Source organism: Fringilla coelebs, assembly GCF_963513975.1.
Source record: "Fringilla coelebs genome assembly, chromosome: 2".
Lineage (NCBI taxonomy): Eukaryota > Metazoa > Chordata > Aves > Passeriformes > Fringillidae > Fringilla > Fringilla coelebs.
This window is the reverse complement of record NC_140029.1, coordinates 26,554,645-26,573,825: the sequence shown is the minus strand read 5'-3', so window position 1 is coordinate 26,573,825 and position 19,181 is coordinate 26,554,645. Positions and strand designations below refer to the sequence as shown.

At 41.0% G+C, this 19,181-nt stretch overlaps 1 protein-coding gene across 1 annotated transcript; it reads right to left on the bottom strand.

Annotated features, from left to right (window-relative positions):
* Positions 1–86: 86 nt before the first annotated feature.
* Positions 87–18,671, bottom strand: LAMP1 (lysosomal associated membrane protein 1). The gene is made up of 9 exons (XM_084226857.1): positions 18,516–18,671; positions 9,618–9,733; positions 8,083–8,296; positions 7,815–7,976; positions 4,572–4,789; positions 3,043–3,165; positions 2,066–2,135; positions 1,707–1,877; positions 87–1,094 (listed from the first exon to the last, which is right to left on the bottom strand). The coding sequence occupies exons 1-9, from the start codon at positions 18,550–18,552 to the stop codon at positions 955–957; spliced, it is 1,251 nt and encodes a 416-aa protein (XP_084082983.1). The 5' UTR covers positions 18,553–18,671; the 3' UTR covers positions 87–954.
* Positions 18,672–19,181: the final 510 nt, after the last annotated feature.

Genomic DNA, 19,181 nt, shown 5'->3' with positions numbered 1-19,181 from the left:
ATTGTCTCAAGCTTCCCAAGTATTGCCAAACCATGACTTGAGCCCTCAACAAATGGTTTTTAAGAGTGATCAGCAATACTAAGAAATACAGAAAAAAAAGTGTCTTTATTAGCATTGTTACAGGCAATGCATACATAAGAACTGATCCTTAAAGTGTACAACCCCCCAGCCAAGTTTAAAGCAATAGAATCAGCAGATTGAGATCTATATTGTACACATGTGCAGTAACAGGATCTCTCTGAACCTTCCAACAGAACAGACTGAAATAACTTTACAAAAAAAAGTAAATAAAAATAACACCCATTTTAAAAAAGTACCAGCTCCTAACAAGCTGGCATAGCATCAAAAATATCAAACAGGGGAGTTGTCCAATCATAAAGAGTTCCTGTAAGGTTTGAGTATTGCGTCGTTCACACCCTGCATGTGCCAGGCATTGAGTTTAAAGCTTAGTAAAAAATACACACCTAAGAGACAAGGTGAAGTTCAGATTTTACATTTCAATTTTGTCAGTTGTTACTAAATTTTTTCAAATGCATCATCAGTATACTTAACATCATCGCTCAATGGCAGCGGTGCAAATAATGAACCTTTTCCCTTTGTTAAGAGTTCTGAAATTGAGTCAGAGTTAGCAACATCCCTCTCTGGAATCTGTAGCTGACATAATCTTACGCCAATTCCAAAAAAGCACCCTTAAAAACTTTTAGCTTGTTTCTAAGTGGGTAAATATTAAAACTAGTTAGCAAAATTAAACACCAGAATTTTCAGAAGTTATTTTTGTGCATAGTTAAATGCTGCAAGATGATTTCACATTTAATAAAGCAGACTTTAAAGAAGCAATTTGCAAGAAAAGATGTTACCTTACAATATCAACCAGTTCAGGGGAAATGTAGGGGGATTTCTTCCCCCAGCCTCTTGCAATTGCTTTTCATCTATGCTGGATTTTAGTGCAAGTAATTAAATTGTTTGATATCCAGCATGGCTCCTCTTTCTGCCAATCAGGTAGGCAATCAAGACAATTAGAACAAGACCAGCAAGGGCTGCACCAACTATTATAGGGATCAGCATGTTATTTTCATCCAGTTGACATTCTTCCACTGAAGAGAGAGAAAAAGATCCACGTTAGGTACTAGTGCACCAACAGATGGCTACATCCAAACTTCAGCATTCTGCTCTCAGCATGTCGATAGAACTGGCTCAGCTAGCTTGTCAATTATTAAAAGGAAGCCAGGTCCACCAACTATGATCATTCAGGATGAAGTCTTTCTAGCACCAGCTGTATACACAATATGGAGATTATACTGATTGTTTCCTCATCGAGAGCTGTTAGCTATACACAAATTTAGCCATCATAAATATCCACATGACCCCTCCCACAGTCATTTGCTTTCATCATAGTCACAAGGGACAGGTTTGCCCCTTTCACACAACTGTCTGCACACAGTTTGGAGGGAAAGGTAGCACCTTTCCTTAACTTGTCTCTGGACCATCAGGAACAAGTCCAAGTTGTTTCACAGCTTTTTACATACTTCTCCCACTAGCCTTAACTTGGACATCTTAATCAGCCCCCACATCATCTGTGGTGGGGCATGCAGAGGCTAAGCATAGCACCCACAAGCTGACATTTGACTGCAGAATGTTGTATTTATATCGAAGTATACTTCACAAATCTTGGATTTGACAGGGGCTGCCAAATGCAAACCTCTTACCTGGCCCAAATTTGTCTCCATCAATCTTGAAAATCTGGACCTGAACATTAAATATATTGACAAGGACTTGGTCCGAGACCTGCAGATTCTCCTCAGAACTGCACTTGTAGGAGTTCCCTACTGAAGCTCTCAGTTCACTCATACTGTTGTTTGATGCTTCAAATTTTGGATCTGTGTAAGAGAAACTCTTATTAAGAGACACTTATTAATTATATAAATCTGAAGAGCAGGAGCTATAAGCTCATAGAGCCACAATTTGATACACTCATCCCCAACATTTCTCATACATTATTTAATGCAGGCTACCCTTTATATTTAAAGATGTAGTCACAGAGAGTAGATTTTTTAGAAGTCCTTACTTTTTGCTTCAGAAGGCAGGGTTGTGCTGACACTCACACCTTGCAGGAAGAATTTTTCAGCACTTGCATTCTTTTAAAAAAACCAAAAACCAACAAATCAGTAGTTGTCATTTAGAATGATGATGTACAACATAAGCTGTTCATGCTCAAGTTCCAATTGCGTGCATTTTGAGACAGGTTTTTAAAATGTAGACCACAAATGGGATTAGCATCCAGAGGAGGTGTTTAGTTGGGCTTTAGGAGAGAAAAGCTACAGAAAGTAAGGAAGATTATTTTGTGAGAGGGCAAAGAGCCAGAGAAAGGAGGCCTTGACACCCCCAAACTGTTGACTTGACTTCCACACTCAGGCATAGCCCCACCCATTGCTTAAGCAGCCTACTTGCAGTGAACTTGGTATCCCCAGAGCTGTAGAGTCATTTAATAGCAACAGCTCAACGTGATCAGCATAAAAAGGAGCATGAAGCTCTGACAAAGAGTGGATTCAGTCTTCAAGGGTATGCAGCTTCAATACAGCACCTGGGGCAGGTGCTGTATTGAAGGCAGGTAGGAAACAGGATTCCCAGCCATCATAGGAGACCAGAAGATGAGCACACTTGGCCTTTGGGCTGTATACAGAGTATTAATGAGAACTTAAATCCAGCTCCAGGCTTAAAATTAGATTAGATGCCCACTTGTCACAGGATGCTCCCAGTTTCAGCAGGAAGCCTTAAAGAGTAAGCAACACAATCTTCAAGGAAGTTCCCACTCCAAACAAAATACTTTTCTGTGTACACATACGTATGTGTGCATATATACACAAATACATTCTTTTCACACAATGGTAGCCAAGCATAAAACCCACTAAATCCTAGTATTAAAACCAAAGGAACTAGTTACTCTCTTTGTAGATGTCTTTTTTCCTCTTGCCCTTGCCCCAGTTAGTTTTCCCACATGGGAAAGTGCTGCAGACCCTACACACTTAGTGCAGACATTCTTACCAAGGCAAACTGGAAGATAACCCTCGTTTTCTCAAAAGTCAGGTTCAACAAAGCAGATGTGTTGTCACATCTCCCAGAAGAAGTTGTATTATGTGGTATGAAATTCAGCACATCCAAACCCATCTGTGAGAGAAGAGGAGCAGTTATGACACTTGAAGAGACTGAGCACATCACCTTACACTCAGCTGAGGTGTGGCTGGCTTGAGTCTCGTGCCTACAGTGTTGTGTTTGCCCTGTGTTCCACACACCAGGGCAGACCCGTGCAGGCTGCACCCGAGTTACCAGGCTGACACACAACCAAGGGCACATCTAACAAAGCTTTCTGCAGCCCTGGCTGGCTGCAGGCAGGAACCCAACTGCTTTCTCCACACAAACTGCTTTGGTCCTTGTGGCATAAGAAAAAACATCAAGAACCACCACACCACACAGAGGGCAAGATGCTATAAAATACTGCTTTGACATAAGGTAGAAGCAATTAAGGGGACCACCAGTCAGCAAATCATCTTGCATTGTCATTTCAGTTCAAAATGGTTTAGTTCTGTCCATGGTTTGTGATTTTATATTGTCTTGCACCTGCAGAAGGCTGTGGGTTAAATGCAACTTGCCAAACAATTAAATAGAAACTCTTTCAGTAGCTCTTAGCTGATCCCCTTGACCAGAAAACCTACTTGCCACTTCCTCACTGGTCATTACACTAGAAATCAGCTGTTCCACCAGAAGCAGAACACCAGAATCTAAACACAGTTACCATCACAACAAGCCACTGTACAGCCACATACCAGCTATAAGTGATCATCATTTTACCTTTCAGTCATCAACATCATAAATAAATGCAGTAGCTCCTTTTGCAAACCACTGTTTCCTGTTGGGGGGATTCAACAGCCCCTTTGGGACCCTGGGTTTGTCCATTGGGCTGGCAAGCCCGGCTCTGCACCAATAGTGGAGGGAAAGAATTTGTGCCAGGGCTGGATCTTACATAAAACTTATTTCTTTTTACTATTAAAATCAGATGTTAAGTAGCTTTTAAGCATCAAAGTCAAACCCAAATGTCTTCAGTGCTGGCAGGAGGGTAATTAAGTCAGAAGCCTGTCCGGTTTTACAGTACTAATTTTCCCTTCTACTAGTCAATCACTCTTTCTATACCTCAGGCCAAATCTCTGTATTTTATTTAACAGTTTAAAAATCTTGTTTTGATTGCAACTTTGATAACAGGATAACTTTGATAACCCTAGTCATATCTTGGTAATTTTTACTACTTCTCTTAAATGACCATATATACTCTTCCTGGATTCAACAGACAAGTTTAATGCTGCTTTTAGTGAATGGAATAATCTTTAAGAACCACTTTCAGTACAAGTGTTTGGAATGTCACTAGTCCAGACCAGGTTAAGCAATTCAAATAGAGGATAATGATGGATAAACAAAAACACCTGAGCTTTTAAAAGAAAAAGGTTAGCTTATAATAACTTACCAAGTCTTCCCCAAAGAAGAAATCTGAAGGTTTTAAAGAAACAAAAATAAAAATGTACCTTTTCATCTTTTTTTGGATAGGTGATATTAAGCTGTAATCCCATGTAGGCAAGTATACAGGTTCCATTTGGACCAGTCACATTGTATTTCCCAACTGCAGGATTTGGGGGTGATGATGTTGGCACTGGGCCAGTTGTTGGAACCTGGCTAGTAGTCTGTTTAGGGGTTGTAGGCACCATAGTAGTAGTAGAGACCATATCTTCAGCACATTCTGTCTCTGCAGAGAAAGGAGAACAGTCATTACCAAACAAGATGAAGCTGTAGGATGATCTACCTTTTTAATCCTTGAGGGAAAGGACAACACAATTTCAAGTAGCTTTTTTCCTAATAAAAGATAATAAAAGCTCAGAAACACAATGGTAAAGCACTACCTAAAGTCTTGTTGCAAAGTCTGAGACCCTTTTAAAACACAGCATGAGAAAATTACATCTCTGCTGGTAATTTACTGAAGTGCATGGGGACCACATCCACTTTCACTCACATCCATCATTTCACTTGGCCATCAGGTCACAGTAAATCTGACAGTGAGTGTTCCTGCTGACCTGCTGTTCCAGCATTCCTGCTGTCTGTTCACAGCCAGGCTGGGATCCCTATCACACACTCTGAGCACTCGTGTGGGAAAAGCAGAGGAACAGTTCTCCTGCTCACTGTTCAAAGTGATCTCCCAGGAGATGTATTCTCCTTCCCCTCACTCTCATTATCCTGGCAATAACCAGTGTAGCCTTAATATATTGCTCTGGCTCTTCTGTCCTTAACAGGGGGATTCTAAGTCACTGTTTCTGATGCCAAGTTTTCTGCTGTATCCTCTCACATCCATCCTCCCTTCAGTCCTGCACGAGGAGCCACCCTCCATGGGGTTAACAAGGCTGTGAAGGTGTGCAAGTTCACCTTTTCATCCAGTCCAGCAGCAACTTCCAAGGGAACAGTGACTCTGATTTATTTGTCAAACTACTTGGAAACATGTGGCAGCAAGATCTTAACTTGATCTGGGAGCCAAGAAGGTTTCTGCATTGAACATCTGAGCCAAAACCAAAGGTCATAACAAAGACATGACTAAAGTAGAGACTTCCATGTTCCAAGCCAAGGTCATCTCCACGTGCCAGGGATAACAACTTGCAACTTTTTAAGGACAACAGCAACTGCAGCAACAATCAACTCTCACTCAAAGGGCCAACTTCTAAAATTTAATGCATACGTATTTCACAGATACAAGACAATTAATTAATAGCCTTAAACAGTTTAAGCAGCTTAATTTTTGATTATGGCTCAGAAAGAAGAACTCTAATCACACCATCTGAAGTCACACACACTCCAACGTAGCATGCTTTCCTATTTCTACTCCATGCCTGGAAAGTCCAAGAGCAGAATCAAGGTGGATGAAAGAGGAGTGATCCTGTATTTTGTAGACTGATACTGGTCTGATCCCAAAATGCAATCATTTCCTAACAAACCAAAAAGCATCTTTCTGGGCACATCAATGGAGAATTACTCTCTACCTGCAAGACCTCAACACATAGAGGCTCTTTAAGTTGGGACAGATGGAAACAACCAAATCACATTGAGTGGAAGTTTAGCCTAGTTGGAGTTTTGATACATTATTTTTATTGATTTAGAGCAGTTTCTAGTAGCTATTCAGGACAGATCAAAAGATGAGACAAATCCTTATGTCTTTTCTTGACAGTTACAGGAAAGCAGCTGGCAAAACTACCAACAGAGAGAAAAAGGAAGTGTCCCTTTCAGAGCTGCAGATAACCACTACCATCCCCTCAGTCACTAACTTCTAGTACACTTGACAGAAGTCACAATTTCTAGTTATGCAGATGCACTGAATATTGACCCTTCTTCCCTTCAGTGAGCCTTGTACCAATCACGGGCAGAAATATCCTTTCATTAAAGATTTGCAGAGAAAAGAAAAACATTAAGGAAAAATTCCAGATCTGAAGTTTATCAATAACTAGCTGCCTAAGGGACAGGGGAAGGCACAAGCCCACAAGAATGGAACCAGAGGATTATATAAAAGAAGATCTTAATGTCTTAAAAAGAAAAGTATTACACAGTAGGGAGATTTTATTGAAGTTTTGTAGAAGCAAAGATCAGCTTTTCCCACTATCGTGTCTTATGTTTGAGCCTGCTGATAAATGATCACTTACCATACTTAACTGCTAAAACAATCAGATCAAAGCTCCATAATTTAAAAAAAATTAGTTCTGAAGATTGCAGTAACAGAAATCAGGGTTTGGTGTGGGGTTTTTTAAGCATAAATGTAGGTAGACATCTTTACTGCAAACTAGTTCACTGAATGGAAAAGTTTGATCAAGGGAATGATACATACAAATCTGAGCCAGTCATGTGAAGCAGTGATAAAAAATGCCACTATTATCATGCATCAGGCAAGGTATTTTTCACAGAAATGGAACAAGGTAGAGATACTCCAGTAGAAGGCACTTGTTCATTGTAACCATTCCATGCTAGCAGTGGCTACCCTAGCTTTTAATATTTGTTTCAACTTAGCAGGTGCATAAATGGGATTAACAGCTGAAAGAAAGTTCTACATCCTAGGGAAAATGAAGACTCTAAAAGTAAGGCAAAGACTTATCACTCCTTAAGATAGTATGGGTGATCAGTTCATACAGCTCTTTTGCATTTGAAGACTGCTGCCACAAAAGCAAAGGACATGATTGGCCTCCAATAATTTGAAGTAAAATTCCACACTACTTTTCAATACAAACAATCAGGATAAAAATCTGACTTTGTGATTGTCCATGAAGGAGAAAAACCTGACTTTTACAGCTGAAATAAAACCTCCTGTAGGAAGATGTACGTTTCTGCTCTCTACAGACCAATTCTCTACTGTCTGCCATTATTTCACTAATTCCCCAGAGCACAGAGTAACTAGTTCAAACTACTTTGGTAGAGGCCATAATGCTTGGAAGTTATCAGATACTTCTTAAACTAGGATTTTGGCCATGTGCCCACTCAACCTACTGCAGCATGTGTTTAATACCCATACTCATGAAGAGCCCAGTACAATACCCATGGGAACTCAGGGCACTATCCCCTAGCCACAGATTCTGACATCCTACAGAGAAAACCTGAGGCAAGCCCATTAATTTCAAAAGATGCTGTTGTCAGTTTTAGATCCAGTACTCACCTTAAATATGATTAGTCAGGATTTTAAAAGAAATGACCTATTATTTGAAATATTAGCTCATCAAGTACATTTTCTGTTAGAAGATACTTACTGTTCACACTGAAAGTGCCATTTGTGAGATAGGCTTCCAAAGTGACATTGCTAAAAGTAACATTCGCATTCTTCATACTGATGTGCTTGGAGCTGATGCATCTGTATTTTGTGCCCACATGAGCCTGCATGATACTTTTATGTGATACAGACTTCATGCCTCCTGTAAAAAAAAATACATTGCATTAGTAGGTACCAGTACTCAAAGAAAGGACTTAGTATTATATCTGGAAGGGTTTTACAGTAACAACAGTAAGTTTTTATTTTACCTGTAGTTGAATTTGGGAATAAAGTTGCATCTGACAGATTGTAATGGAAAACTAGCTCTTCAACTTGGTACTTGTCTGCAGATTCTGAGAAATTCAGGCTTAACGAATGTCCTGCTCCAAAATCCAATACCAGAACTGGATGAGATGCATTATCTTTACCACATGAGCTCTGTGAGTCTACTGAAGCATTTTGTGGAAGAAAAAAGTCTACAAACTGTGGGGTAGAAAATAAAACACAAATAAGCTTTTCCTCACAGCTTTTAAAATATCCTGTGAAACTGTTACAAACATACAGCAGACTTTAATATATAAGATGTCTACTCATATACCAGAATATAGGAAGCAGCATGTTACTGACATTCAAGTTTGAGAATCCTGCTCTCTGAAATTGGAGGACTAAACAGTACATACAGCACCTCTTAAGACTTTTCTTCCTTCTAAACCAGCAATATGAATTTGCAGGTACTTCAGTACTACAAGAATCAAATCTGGCAAACTCTGGACATGTGAAAAATGAGAGAATTTAAGCTTTGCTTCTTGTAGTACAAGAACAAAAGGGATTGGTACACTCTATGTAGCTTCCTGTAATACTTTAAGTTTATTACACATTGTGAAGAAATGTGATATGTGAAGACCAATAAAACATTTATTGCAAAGTTCTGAGCTTACTGCTTACAATAAGAAACAGAGAAAAGTATGTTATGAAGGAAGTCAGTTCTGAACACATATACCAAACACATATACCAGTATTAGCAGGATTTCAGACCATCAGCACCACTGAAAACATAGATTATACAATGTAAGGCTCAGTTTAAATCACACACAGCAAGTGCACCACTGGTAAAGTAGTGGGATTTTTTTTAACCTTGTACTACACTGATGGCTAGGAAAAAAAAAAAAAACAACAACACAAAACTGCAATAAGACTAATCCCCTATTCCTCCTCAGTAGTGAAGATACAAAAACCCCCAAAACTTATTTGTTAAGGGAAATTCTTAATTTTCCATTAACAAGCTTTTGCTGTTAATATGGAACAATTTTTAAGTGTTGCACTAGTCTGTAGATACACTGAAATCTAGAGATTTGCTAGGTAAGAAGGTCACAGATTGCCAGAATTTAAAAAGTTTAAAAAACTATGTTTCAGTTCAGATTTAGTCCATGTGAGTGTGACCAAGTTACGAAAAGAGAACTCATAGTGTTTTTGCCTTTACAGTTCCAGTGGAAGCCATTTTAGTTATCAACAGGACAGGTGTGGAATTTCAGTCACAAACGTTAATTGCACATGTTTTCTTTGTGATTGTTTCAGGCAGCCTCAACCTTGCCCTTTAATTAGAAGCATCCACAATAAAGAAAAGCTGATGTAACATGACTGGGAGAGTAAAAATCTTTGTGGAAGCAGTTCTTCATGCACAGATACTCAGAGAAAACTTAAATACTGCACACGAGTATTTAAAGATACCACAAAGATACCACATATTTTATAAATACTGAAAATACTAATAAATGACAAGCAGTCAGATACTCACTGCCCTTACCTCTTTTTGCCCACTGGTTTTGTATTCCACTGAGAAGGCTACTGTCAAATCAGCAATTATGCAGACCTTACCACTTGAATCTTTCACTTCAAATGAAGAGGAAGCCTGTAAAAAGCCTGATTAAAAAAAAAAAAGTGGTTAACTTTGTGTCACATAAATTTGCATTTTTAATCCCAAAGAGACAAACATGTACAACTGTACATTATGGGAGTAAAACTTAAGCATGAGTTGAGTTTGGAAACTTGGGCATTAACAGTCTCTAGATTAGCTTCAACATCACTAACAAACAGAAGACAAATTAAACACCTCATTTATAAAACTGCAAAGCCACCCAAACCAAAAACTGTTGACATTCTGGTTCCTAAGAGATAAGAAAGACATGCAATAAACACCAGTCAGTGTTCAAGGCAGCTTCAGTGTTCTCTGCACACAGCAACTATTTTACCATCATCAGCCAGACCTGGCTTAGCTTCTTTGATCCTGCATGCCTCCAACACTGCCTTCCCCCCACGGCACACCATGCAGCCTTCACTCCTGCTGTACCAGGACACTCAGCTGTACATGCGCTGAATGCAGCATTTAGAAAGCCTGAATTAACTGCAGATGTTTTGAAGGCACTGCCAAAAATAGCACGATAGAGCATGCTAACATTGCCAGGAGAATTTCTCTTTACCATCCCCACGCTCTCCACACTTTACAGGAGGAAGAGGCCAAGACATTGACACACACTGAGGTTATGTTTTCCTGACTGGTTTAAGCTAAACTCAGACTGAGCTGCTGAGAAAAGCAGAGAAAAGCCTTTCTGCCCCTTGTTGCATTCCAGCCTCTATGCTCAGAGCACACTGAGTACAAATGCCCAAAGTACTGACTGAACAGGGCAAGAACACGCAGCAAGGGGAGCATGCAGACATCCTTTCTGATGGCAGCATGGACTGGCACCAGCGTGACCAGTGCCCACTGCCAACAAAGCTTGGCACAGGGGATGCACTGTGGCAGGCTGGAAACAGCTGGAAAGCTGGTTATCTCCTACTTCATTTGTGGCAAGGGATACCTGACAGTGCTCCTGCACTTGACCGGTTCTTTATTTTAGAATCTTTTATTTTTCAGATTCTCAATTTGTCACCACCACCTCCCCAAGTGAACCTCACTGCAAAAAGCCTGCACCATTTTCATGCTAGCACTTTATCAGTTTGCATTTGCAACAACTTCAGTCTTGCAGAAAACCTGATAAAAAAACAGCTGCAAGACATAAGCCATTATCACAAGCAAATAAGCTTTAAGGAGTCAAACATGCTAATCCATTCAACTGCTGATAACAGCAAAGAGATCCAGATGAGGGATTATCCATTAGCTAGCTTCCCTCCCTGACAAGTTCTCAAAAAACTAATCTTAAAACTTTTCACTGCAAAACTATGGTGTGTACAAAGACAATTATTAGGAAAAATTGGACTTTTGTCAGCTGGACTTCAGCAGAAGGCACATCAATTGCAGGAACACATCGGAAACTATTTCTCTGGCACCCAGCAAGCATTTTCCCGTGTCGCCTTCCCCTTAGCAACACCACATCTCCTCCCAGCACCAAGGGGGGCAAAGCTGAAACTGGAATTCATTCAACTTTACCTAGTTTTTGGAGAGTCTAGATTTGAAACCAGAGATAGACAGAAGAAAGAAAATGATTAAGAAAAGATAGTGTAGAAAACTTATTTCAAATGAAACCTGTCCTACCTTTGCCTTTATGTCCAGCATAAGATGTTCATTAAGGACCACATATTCACAAATAAATGTTATTTACTGCAATTCAAAGCAGTATCAGAAACATGTTTATCCACACAGAAGTTTCAATTTGCATTTACATCTGGAACTTGTTTACATTTTATGCAAGCACTGCTTTTCTCCAAAGCAAGCTGCTTACACCTTCCTGAAGATTTCTAGCACAGCATAGAAAAGAGCAGAGGCAGGGAATAAGAATCCATTGCTCCTTGAACAAACACTATGACTGAAAAATTCTAGAATGAAAACCTTCAGTGCACATGCAGACTCTCCTGTTTGATAGCTATTAAAATCTTGGCAATTTTAGAGCTAAAAAAATGAAGTAACTGAGTAAAAGAATGAAAGAAAAGTAATTTTTAATAGAAATTCAGGGGAAAGAAAAGACTGAAAAACAATTAAGAAAAATGTTGCTGGCCTAAATGAAAACATGACAGACCTGTCCATTACAAATGATTCAGAGAACAACAGACAATGCAAAAAGCATCAAATGGAGGACAAATTCTAGTAATGAACAGCTGATAAATCACCCTCAGCAAATTTAAGTAATAAAGAATAAGGGGCATGAATAAACATTAAATAGTAACACCTGCATAACTACTAGATTTTTTTAAGGTTAAAGCATATCATTTTATGAATCCTGATTTCATTAGTGTGGAACAAATGCTATAAAAACCCCAGTCCTTAAGAATTATTCAGCAGCTGCTGGATTTGCAGTTTCAGCGATGAGACAGACACATCCAGCACGAGACACTGAGTGTCCTTGATGGAGTGGTGAGAGCTGTTTCACGGCAAGTAAGGCAGCACTCACAGGGATGGTGATCAGACAGAACTGAGCTGCAGCATCATCTGCTCCCAAGGTCCTGAAGGAATGCAGATGAAACCAAGTGAAATGTATGGGACACAGGAGCAAAGAAAAATTGGAAAAAAACCACTGAAGAACAAATCAAGACACTGAGGGAAAGAAGGTCCCGCCTACTGTCTGCTCCAGCCAGTTTAAGGCACAGGAACAACTCGCAGGAAAGCAGCTGCTGAGTTTTGTAAAGGCAGTTTCAGTGTTGAGCAGTGATTAATGCATGAATCATCACCAGCCTACAAACACTACAAGCCTACAGTCAAAATGTCAAGACTACAGAAAAGCAAACTGATGTTGAATCAATCCATCTTGGGACTATTTCTAATAAAGTTACATAATGTATTGCTTAATTCTATCAGGGCACATCTACAGGTTGAGAATATTGTTTGTACATCTCATAACAATATCATTCTTTGCAGTTAAACACAAAAATTGATACAACCTCCAGAGTCTTAACTTTAGGCTTTAAATGTTCCTCTTAATAAACTTCAGAGCCTTCTATGACAACTATCTGTGGCACAGCAAGTGCAGTACTTCAGATTTAAATGAAGCAGTCTAAGACCAATAGCAAAAAATAAGTTTTGTTAGGTTCATTATTCATTTGGCTGGAAGCACTACATTATAGATATCTAGTAAAGGAATCACCAAAAATGTACTAACATCAAATAAATTTCACTTGGTTCAGATGCTTCCTTGGTATTCCAGTAAGTTCCAAAAAAACCTGCTTATAATATTTATTCTAGCTGCATATTTTCAATTGAAAAATCATAAAACAATCTCACTCATTATACCTTATTTCTGCAATTACAGTCTTATGCAAGAAAACACTTAAGGTAACTGTTAAAGCAACAACTAGAGATCTTGCTTGAATTAAATCCAGCATCCTTCTTTATCTAACATACCTACCTCAAAAAAAACTGAAGTATATTAACAGTCTGAGATAAAATAACTAAGTCAAACAAAACAAATACTTCCTTGATTGTCTAACAATTTATCTTAAAGAAATCCACCTCATAAAGTTGTTTGTTTTAAGCTGAAAACTACAAAGCTAACAAAACAATCTAGCACATGCTTTCAGGTTTCAGCTTTTTTATAACTGAAATCCTGTTAGTCAAACACTGATTTACTCTCCCATATAATGGAAACCTACTAAGGGAGAGAGATGAATGGTTGTTGTGTGCTAGAAAATCAAGCATATTTAATGATAATTGCGTACACCATCTGCTTGCAAAGAGGACCTCAGTTACTACAGTTAATGATTTACTTTGCCTCCAATTTTTATTAGGAACATTAAACACTGAAAATAAGGAAAAACAAAAGCTACTCTGTATAATCTGAGGTTTATTACTATAGTCATGTTTCCTGAATAAGTAAAAACTTCTTTAGCATTTTTCTCCCTCTTGGAATAAAGGGCAGCAAGCCATCCAAATCCACCTGGGCACACACACATCCTGTATCATCGGAACTTTAGGCCATGCAGATATCCAGTGGATGGGACTGCCTGCAATGTTCAGGAGGAAAACCATGGCCAGTAGTGTTCAGGAGGAAAACCACGGCTGCAGCGCAGCACAGCTGCCAGCTCCTGGGATGTGCTGTGATGGGGTTCAGAGTATCCCAAAGCCTGGTCAAACCCACAGACTCTCCTCAGCTCCAGCCCACCCTGTGCAGCAGCACTCCAGGGTAAGGAATGCCAGCCCTACATAATCATTCTGTCCTGAGCTGCAACACTGATGTGTTGCCTTGCACCTTTGCCCAGGGGTTCTGATGACAAACACAGCGAACACTGCTATCTGTGGGGCATTAATCCAAGGAGATAAGAAATGCTGGTCATTATCTAAAGAAGATTTATTTTCTATTGTACATGTTAACCAAACTGCCCAGTAATTTACTCATTCTGATGGTTCAGAATGATCCTGTCATCTCTCACTGTTCATTTTGTGAACAGTGGTAATTTCAGTCACCACCTTTAACTCCAAAATCTATGCCAGAGAATAGAATGGAAAAATCCCCAAGCAGTTACACTCCCCTACAATGCTCTGTCTTCCAATGTATGCACCACTCCCAGAGGAACACCAGGTTCAAGTCCTTTATCAGAAGACCAAGTCAAGATACTTCCTAAGGATTCAGCACCTATGCCACATCAGGATAATACAGAAAGAAAAATACAGGAACAACTGAAAGCAGGAAAATCCCATGACAGGCTTGACGTACAAAACACTTTGCAAGAGGCGAGATGGTCTCCATAAAATGATGAGTTATACTTACCTTTCATCAATAGACACATGAGACTGAATGCTGGCTACCTGGAAAGCTGGCAGGAAAAGACAACACTGGACTCACTTGAATACTCACACAGTGGTGGAAAAGGGAGAACAGAGCTTAATTCAAGGCTGCATGAGAGTACTTTTGGGGATAAGAGAACCAGCTGCACTTGTGCAGGTGCAGCACCTGATTACATCAAGTTCCTGATCCAGCCCAGAATATGCATCCTTGCCAACCAAGAGTCAAATTCATGTATTCTCAGATTATGGTTTGATATTGTTGATTTCAATTAAAGCAGTAAACATTTTGTTTTTCAATTTCAGTTTGCAGATGAATAACTCCTGTCTTTATAAACCAAATTATACAAGTACAAAAGCATTAGAAAGGAAAGGCTAACTAACAGCCATACACTTGCCATTTGACCAGAGAATTGCACAACTGCATCAAGTTTAGTCACATGAAACTTTATGGCTTCCTATCTAAAGGAAGGAAGTCTTGGGATAGCTCTACAGCAAGTGATTGCATGAGTGCACTGGGAGAGCTCAACTCCCCTCGCTAGACCCTTTTCAGCATTCACACAAGTCTATTTTGCACTGGCTCCAGTTAGTGCTGCTGTATCACACCACACAACTAACACACATTCTTCAAGGCAGCTGCCAGCCCCAAACAATGTTTTGAAGAAAGGAGCACTGTGTGACAATTTAAAGAGAAAGCTTCCCAGAGGAGAGGACACTGGAAATAAACTAACTGCATGAGTAAAACCACTCTCCGAGTTCTAGAGAGTAGATCTTAACCCTGTCAAGGAAAATAAGATTATAAGTGTTCCCATATCATACAGAATAAATTATTGTTAAGAAAACAGATGCCATCAGAAGTTTAATATAAGAAACCCAAATGTATTAACTGTGAACTACTGTGCTCAAGGCTGAACACTGGAGAGGGAACAAGTATGCACTGCACAGAACTGAAGCACATTTAAACTCTGTACTCTTAATGCCAGGGTGCACCTAAGACTGTCACATTTGGGAATTAACAGTAGAAAAAGTAGTACTGATAGTCAGTGGTGCTGTCAAGGGACAGAGAAGGTTAAGAAACTGTTATACTAAGACTGGAAGGGACACCAGTCCAGCTTGAAGTCAGATGCCCAAAAACTGTGGAATCCTGGTTTACCAAACATAAGGTACATTTAAAAGTTTGCAATATAGAATCAAGATAATGCAAGGCATTGTTCAAATGGCTGTTGTAATTCTCACCACTCACATGCCCAAAAGTGTCTTCTGCCAAACTTAAGAGAACACATACCAAGAAATCCATTTCAGCACCAAGCTTTCTCAAGGAATTTCCAAATAATCACGGCTGACTTGAGAGCAAAGACAAACTGTGGAAGCTGAAACGAGCAAAAGCAAGGTGCGCCTTTTGCTAGAAATAAACTTTTATCTTTGAGACCTACAAAAGCTTATCAAAGATAACAGAGCTAATGTTGCAACAAAGTATCAATCTCTGAGTCAGGTTCCTCTGTACTTAGAGGCAATTCTTCACTCTGTCATCTGCCAAGTAACCTATCACATGATGACTGGCACACTAATTCAGATCCTTAGAGACTGTGTCCATACACTTCAAACAGCTATCAAGCAAACAATATGTCAAGGGCAGCACTTGGTAAAACAATATTTCCAAAGTTACTCAACACTAAAGCAGTTAGATTTTGTGAAAACCAAGTCATACTGGTCTCAGTTGCAAACACCAAATAATGCCAAACCTGAAAAAACCAATTCTGCACCAGATTGCTCACTAGCTGGAATTCATTATCAAGTTTCTCAAATATCTCTACATAAGTAGTAAGGTTTGAAATTCCTCTTTGGACTAGAGTTGCACAATAGAAACATGTGGATTATACGTCAGTGACTCTGAAATGTCATCACACTATTTTGAAAAACTAATTTTCCCTTCTGCAATTCTCAAACACTTCATTACTTATTCACTACATATGTCTGATTCTAACCTTAAATTTTCAGGAAAGTGTTCTCTGATGTGTCTGTGTTTCAGCAATGAAAAAATGTACGGGTGCTCTAGATCTCAGAGAGCACGAGCAGCTCTGCTGGGTTTGGCACACAACCCAACTGACTCATCGTGCTCAACAACAGACAAGCACCATCTTACTCAGTATTTCAAAAAGCAGCAGCTAAGTTTAGGGGAGGTACTTCCATTTCCCATAGTCCCCCTTCCTTGCATGTACCATATGCTACCTAAATATTTTCTTAATTCCATATGTATATTTGATGGTAGTGAGGGAATTAATTACAAAATGCTCAATGCTGACACATGAAACATTCAGCTTAGCGCTTGCTGCTCAATCTAAATAGAAAACTGAAACACTAAGTGAGGTATGGTGAGGTAGTCAGGTGGAAAAAAAAATTCTGCTGTCCTGAAGTCAAGGCATCACCAAACAAGTTTTCACCTCTGCCCCACCCATACTAATCTTTCCAAACCAGTGTTTACTCAGATGATTAAAAGGCTGCAAATGAGCTAAAATATCTGAAGACTTCAGCTCATATATTACCTTTATCTCTTATTCTTCTCCCCTCACCTACAATCCAAACCCCACACTCTAGCAAGAAAGGGATCTCGATGTGCACCACAAGATCTTCCCCCAAGATTGTAGTATAAAGCTATGCAGAAACACCCAGCTACTAAGCTATCAGACACTGGTACAAAGTCCTGACTATCAGTAAAAAAAAAAAAAAAAAATTAAAAATTATAAATAAATAAATCTGTGGCAAAATAAACTATTCTATTGCTTCAGTTACAGTAACCTAACACATCTCACATGCCAGAAAGTGACAAAAATAGTGCACCAAATGATGTTTGTAACTGACAATTGAGCAGAGGAAGACTACTGCAGTGGCCGAAAGTATTAACTGTGGTAGCACATAAAAATCACAAAAGCTGATTTGAAAGCAAACTATAAAGCAATTCTTCATTTAAGCCATAACAAAATGGCATAAACTATTCAAGTAACCCCCACTATGACACCGGTTCAATGACACTTCAGCTGGCAGCCCTAAAAAGCAGGAGCCCTGTAAATCACTGTGCTTGCTACACTGGCTCACGAGGGCTGGATATCTGAACTGCTCAGTGCCCTTTGCGAGCGGCACCTTTTGGGCTCAGTGAAACTGAAGTCCGGTCAATGGTGATAACGACATTTACTACCAAAGAGACGTTACAGGAGTCACGAAGACTGCCCCAGCTCAAAAATGATGGCAGATAAGCATTCTCAACTGCTACTCTACTTGGGAAATATTTTGGCCAGCTGCTGAACAAGTTTCCTTTGCTGCCAAAGCCACATCTCAGAAACCTGCTAGCGTTGTGTGATGTGGCTTTCAACACAAGAAACCAAAAGCAAGGTAGTTAGCAGTAAACAAGCAAGACACACTTCCTCGTAAAACAGCCTTGCTGACCTAACAAACCTTCTCATCAAGGCACAGAAATCTCTCTATTCCAGACACATATCATATTTTACTCAAGATAGGGCAGGAAGAAAGCCATTAAGCAACGGAGCACTGCATATCCTATAGAAACGCGCTGCTTCCCAGCAATGACATCAGTAGCTCCCGCGTCTCCATGCCTCGTGCTCCAGGCGCGTTCGCAGGTTCTTCCCGGAGCGCAGTCCCTACACCCAGCGCAGGTGCCCGGAGCGGCGTTCCCGGGCTCTAACGCGGTTCAGCGCGGCAGCTGCCGCCTCCCGTCCGCCGTCGCCCTCGTACCCCGGGCGGCCCTCGGAGGCTCCCGGGCGCCACAGGGGCCCGGCGCGGGATGGCCCCCCCAGAACCCTGAGGCCGTGCGGGTCAGTCAGCACCCGGGAAGGCCGAATACAGGCGGGAGCGGACGGGCGGGCGGATCTCCGGTTACAGGTGCTGCGTCCACCGCCGCCCGCCCCGGGGCCACCTCAGGCCGCTGCGACCCGCCCCCGCCACCCCTGCGATCGCACAGGCCGCCCGCGTCTCCCCCCTTACCGAGCAGGGCGGCCGCCGCCAGCAGCCCCCGGGCCATGTCGGGGTGCAGGGACGGGGCGCGGCGGGAGCGGGCACGGAGCGAGGGCGGGCGCGGGGCGGCGGCGGCAGCTCCGCGCTCGGGGCCCTCTGGCGACGGCCCCGGCCGCTCATGTGACCGCTGACGTCACAGAGGCGGACCGCCCGTCACGTGAGCCGGGCCGGGGCACCGCAGCGGCGGTGAGGGGGGAGATCTCGCGAGAGCGGGGCCGCTCTGAGGGGAGCGGGTTCGGCGCCGGTGGTGCCGGCGGGCTCCGTGCTGCCCCAGAATGGGCTTCTGAGCCTGAGCCTGGCTGAGGTCACTATGGGCGTCTCGCACAGAATTAATTCCGTCCCAGCTGTATAAAAACATTGCAGGTTGATGACCTGTTGTGTCTGAAGTGTTCTATGTACATATACCCAGGTATACATACGAGTCACATGTGTTCCAAGACAAAACAGGGACTGCTAATGACGTGTGTTTGCATGGGCAAAAAATTCAATTTCACATACCTTCAGATGTCTGATGGTTGTTAAGGAATCCCTTTTTTTTTTTTTTTTTTTCTGAGATAACCAGAAAAGAGGGTGAAGTTAGCATGTAAACATTCTCAGGTGTAATGGAGATGGACAGTCCAGGTAATTTGATCACTT

Excerpts from the sequence above, each read along its gene's own strand:
- LAMP1 (XM_084226857.1), bottom strand. The coding sequence starts at position 18,552 with ATGGCCCGGGGGCTGCTGGCGGCGGCCGCCCTGCTCG. Across the intron at positions 9,734-18,515 it reads GGCGGCGGCCGCCCTGCTCG|GCTTTTTACAGGCTTCCTCT; the intron begins GTAAGGGGGGAG and ends TTTTTTAATCAG. Across the intron at positions 1,878-2,065 it reads CCTGCCTTCTGAAGCAAAAA|ATCCAAAATTTGAAGCATCA; the intron begins GTAAGGACTTCT and ends TCTCTTACACAG.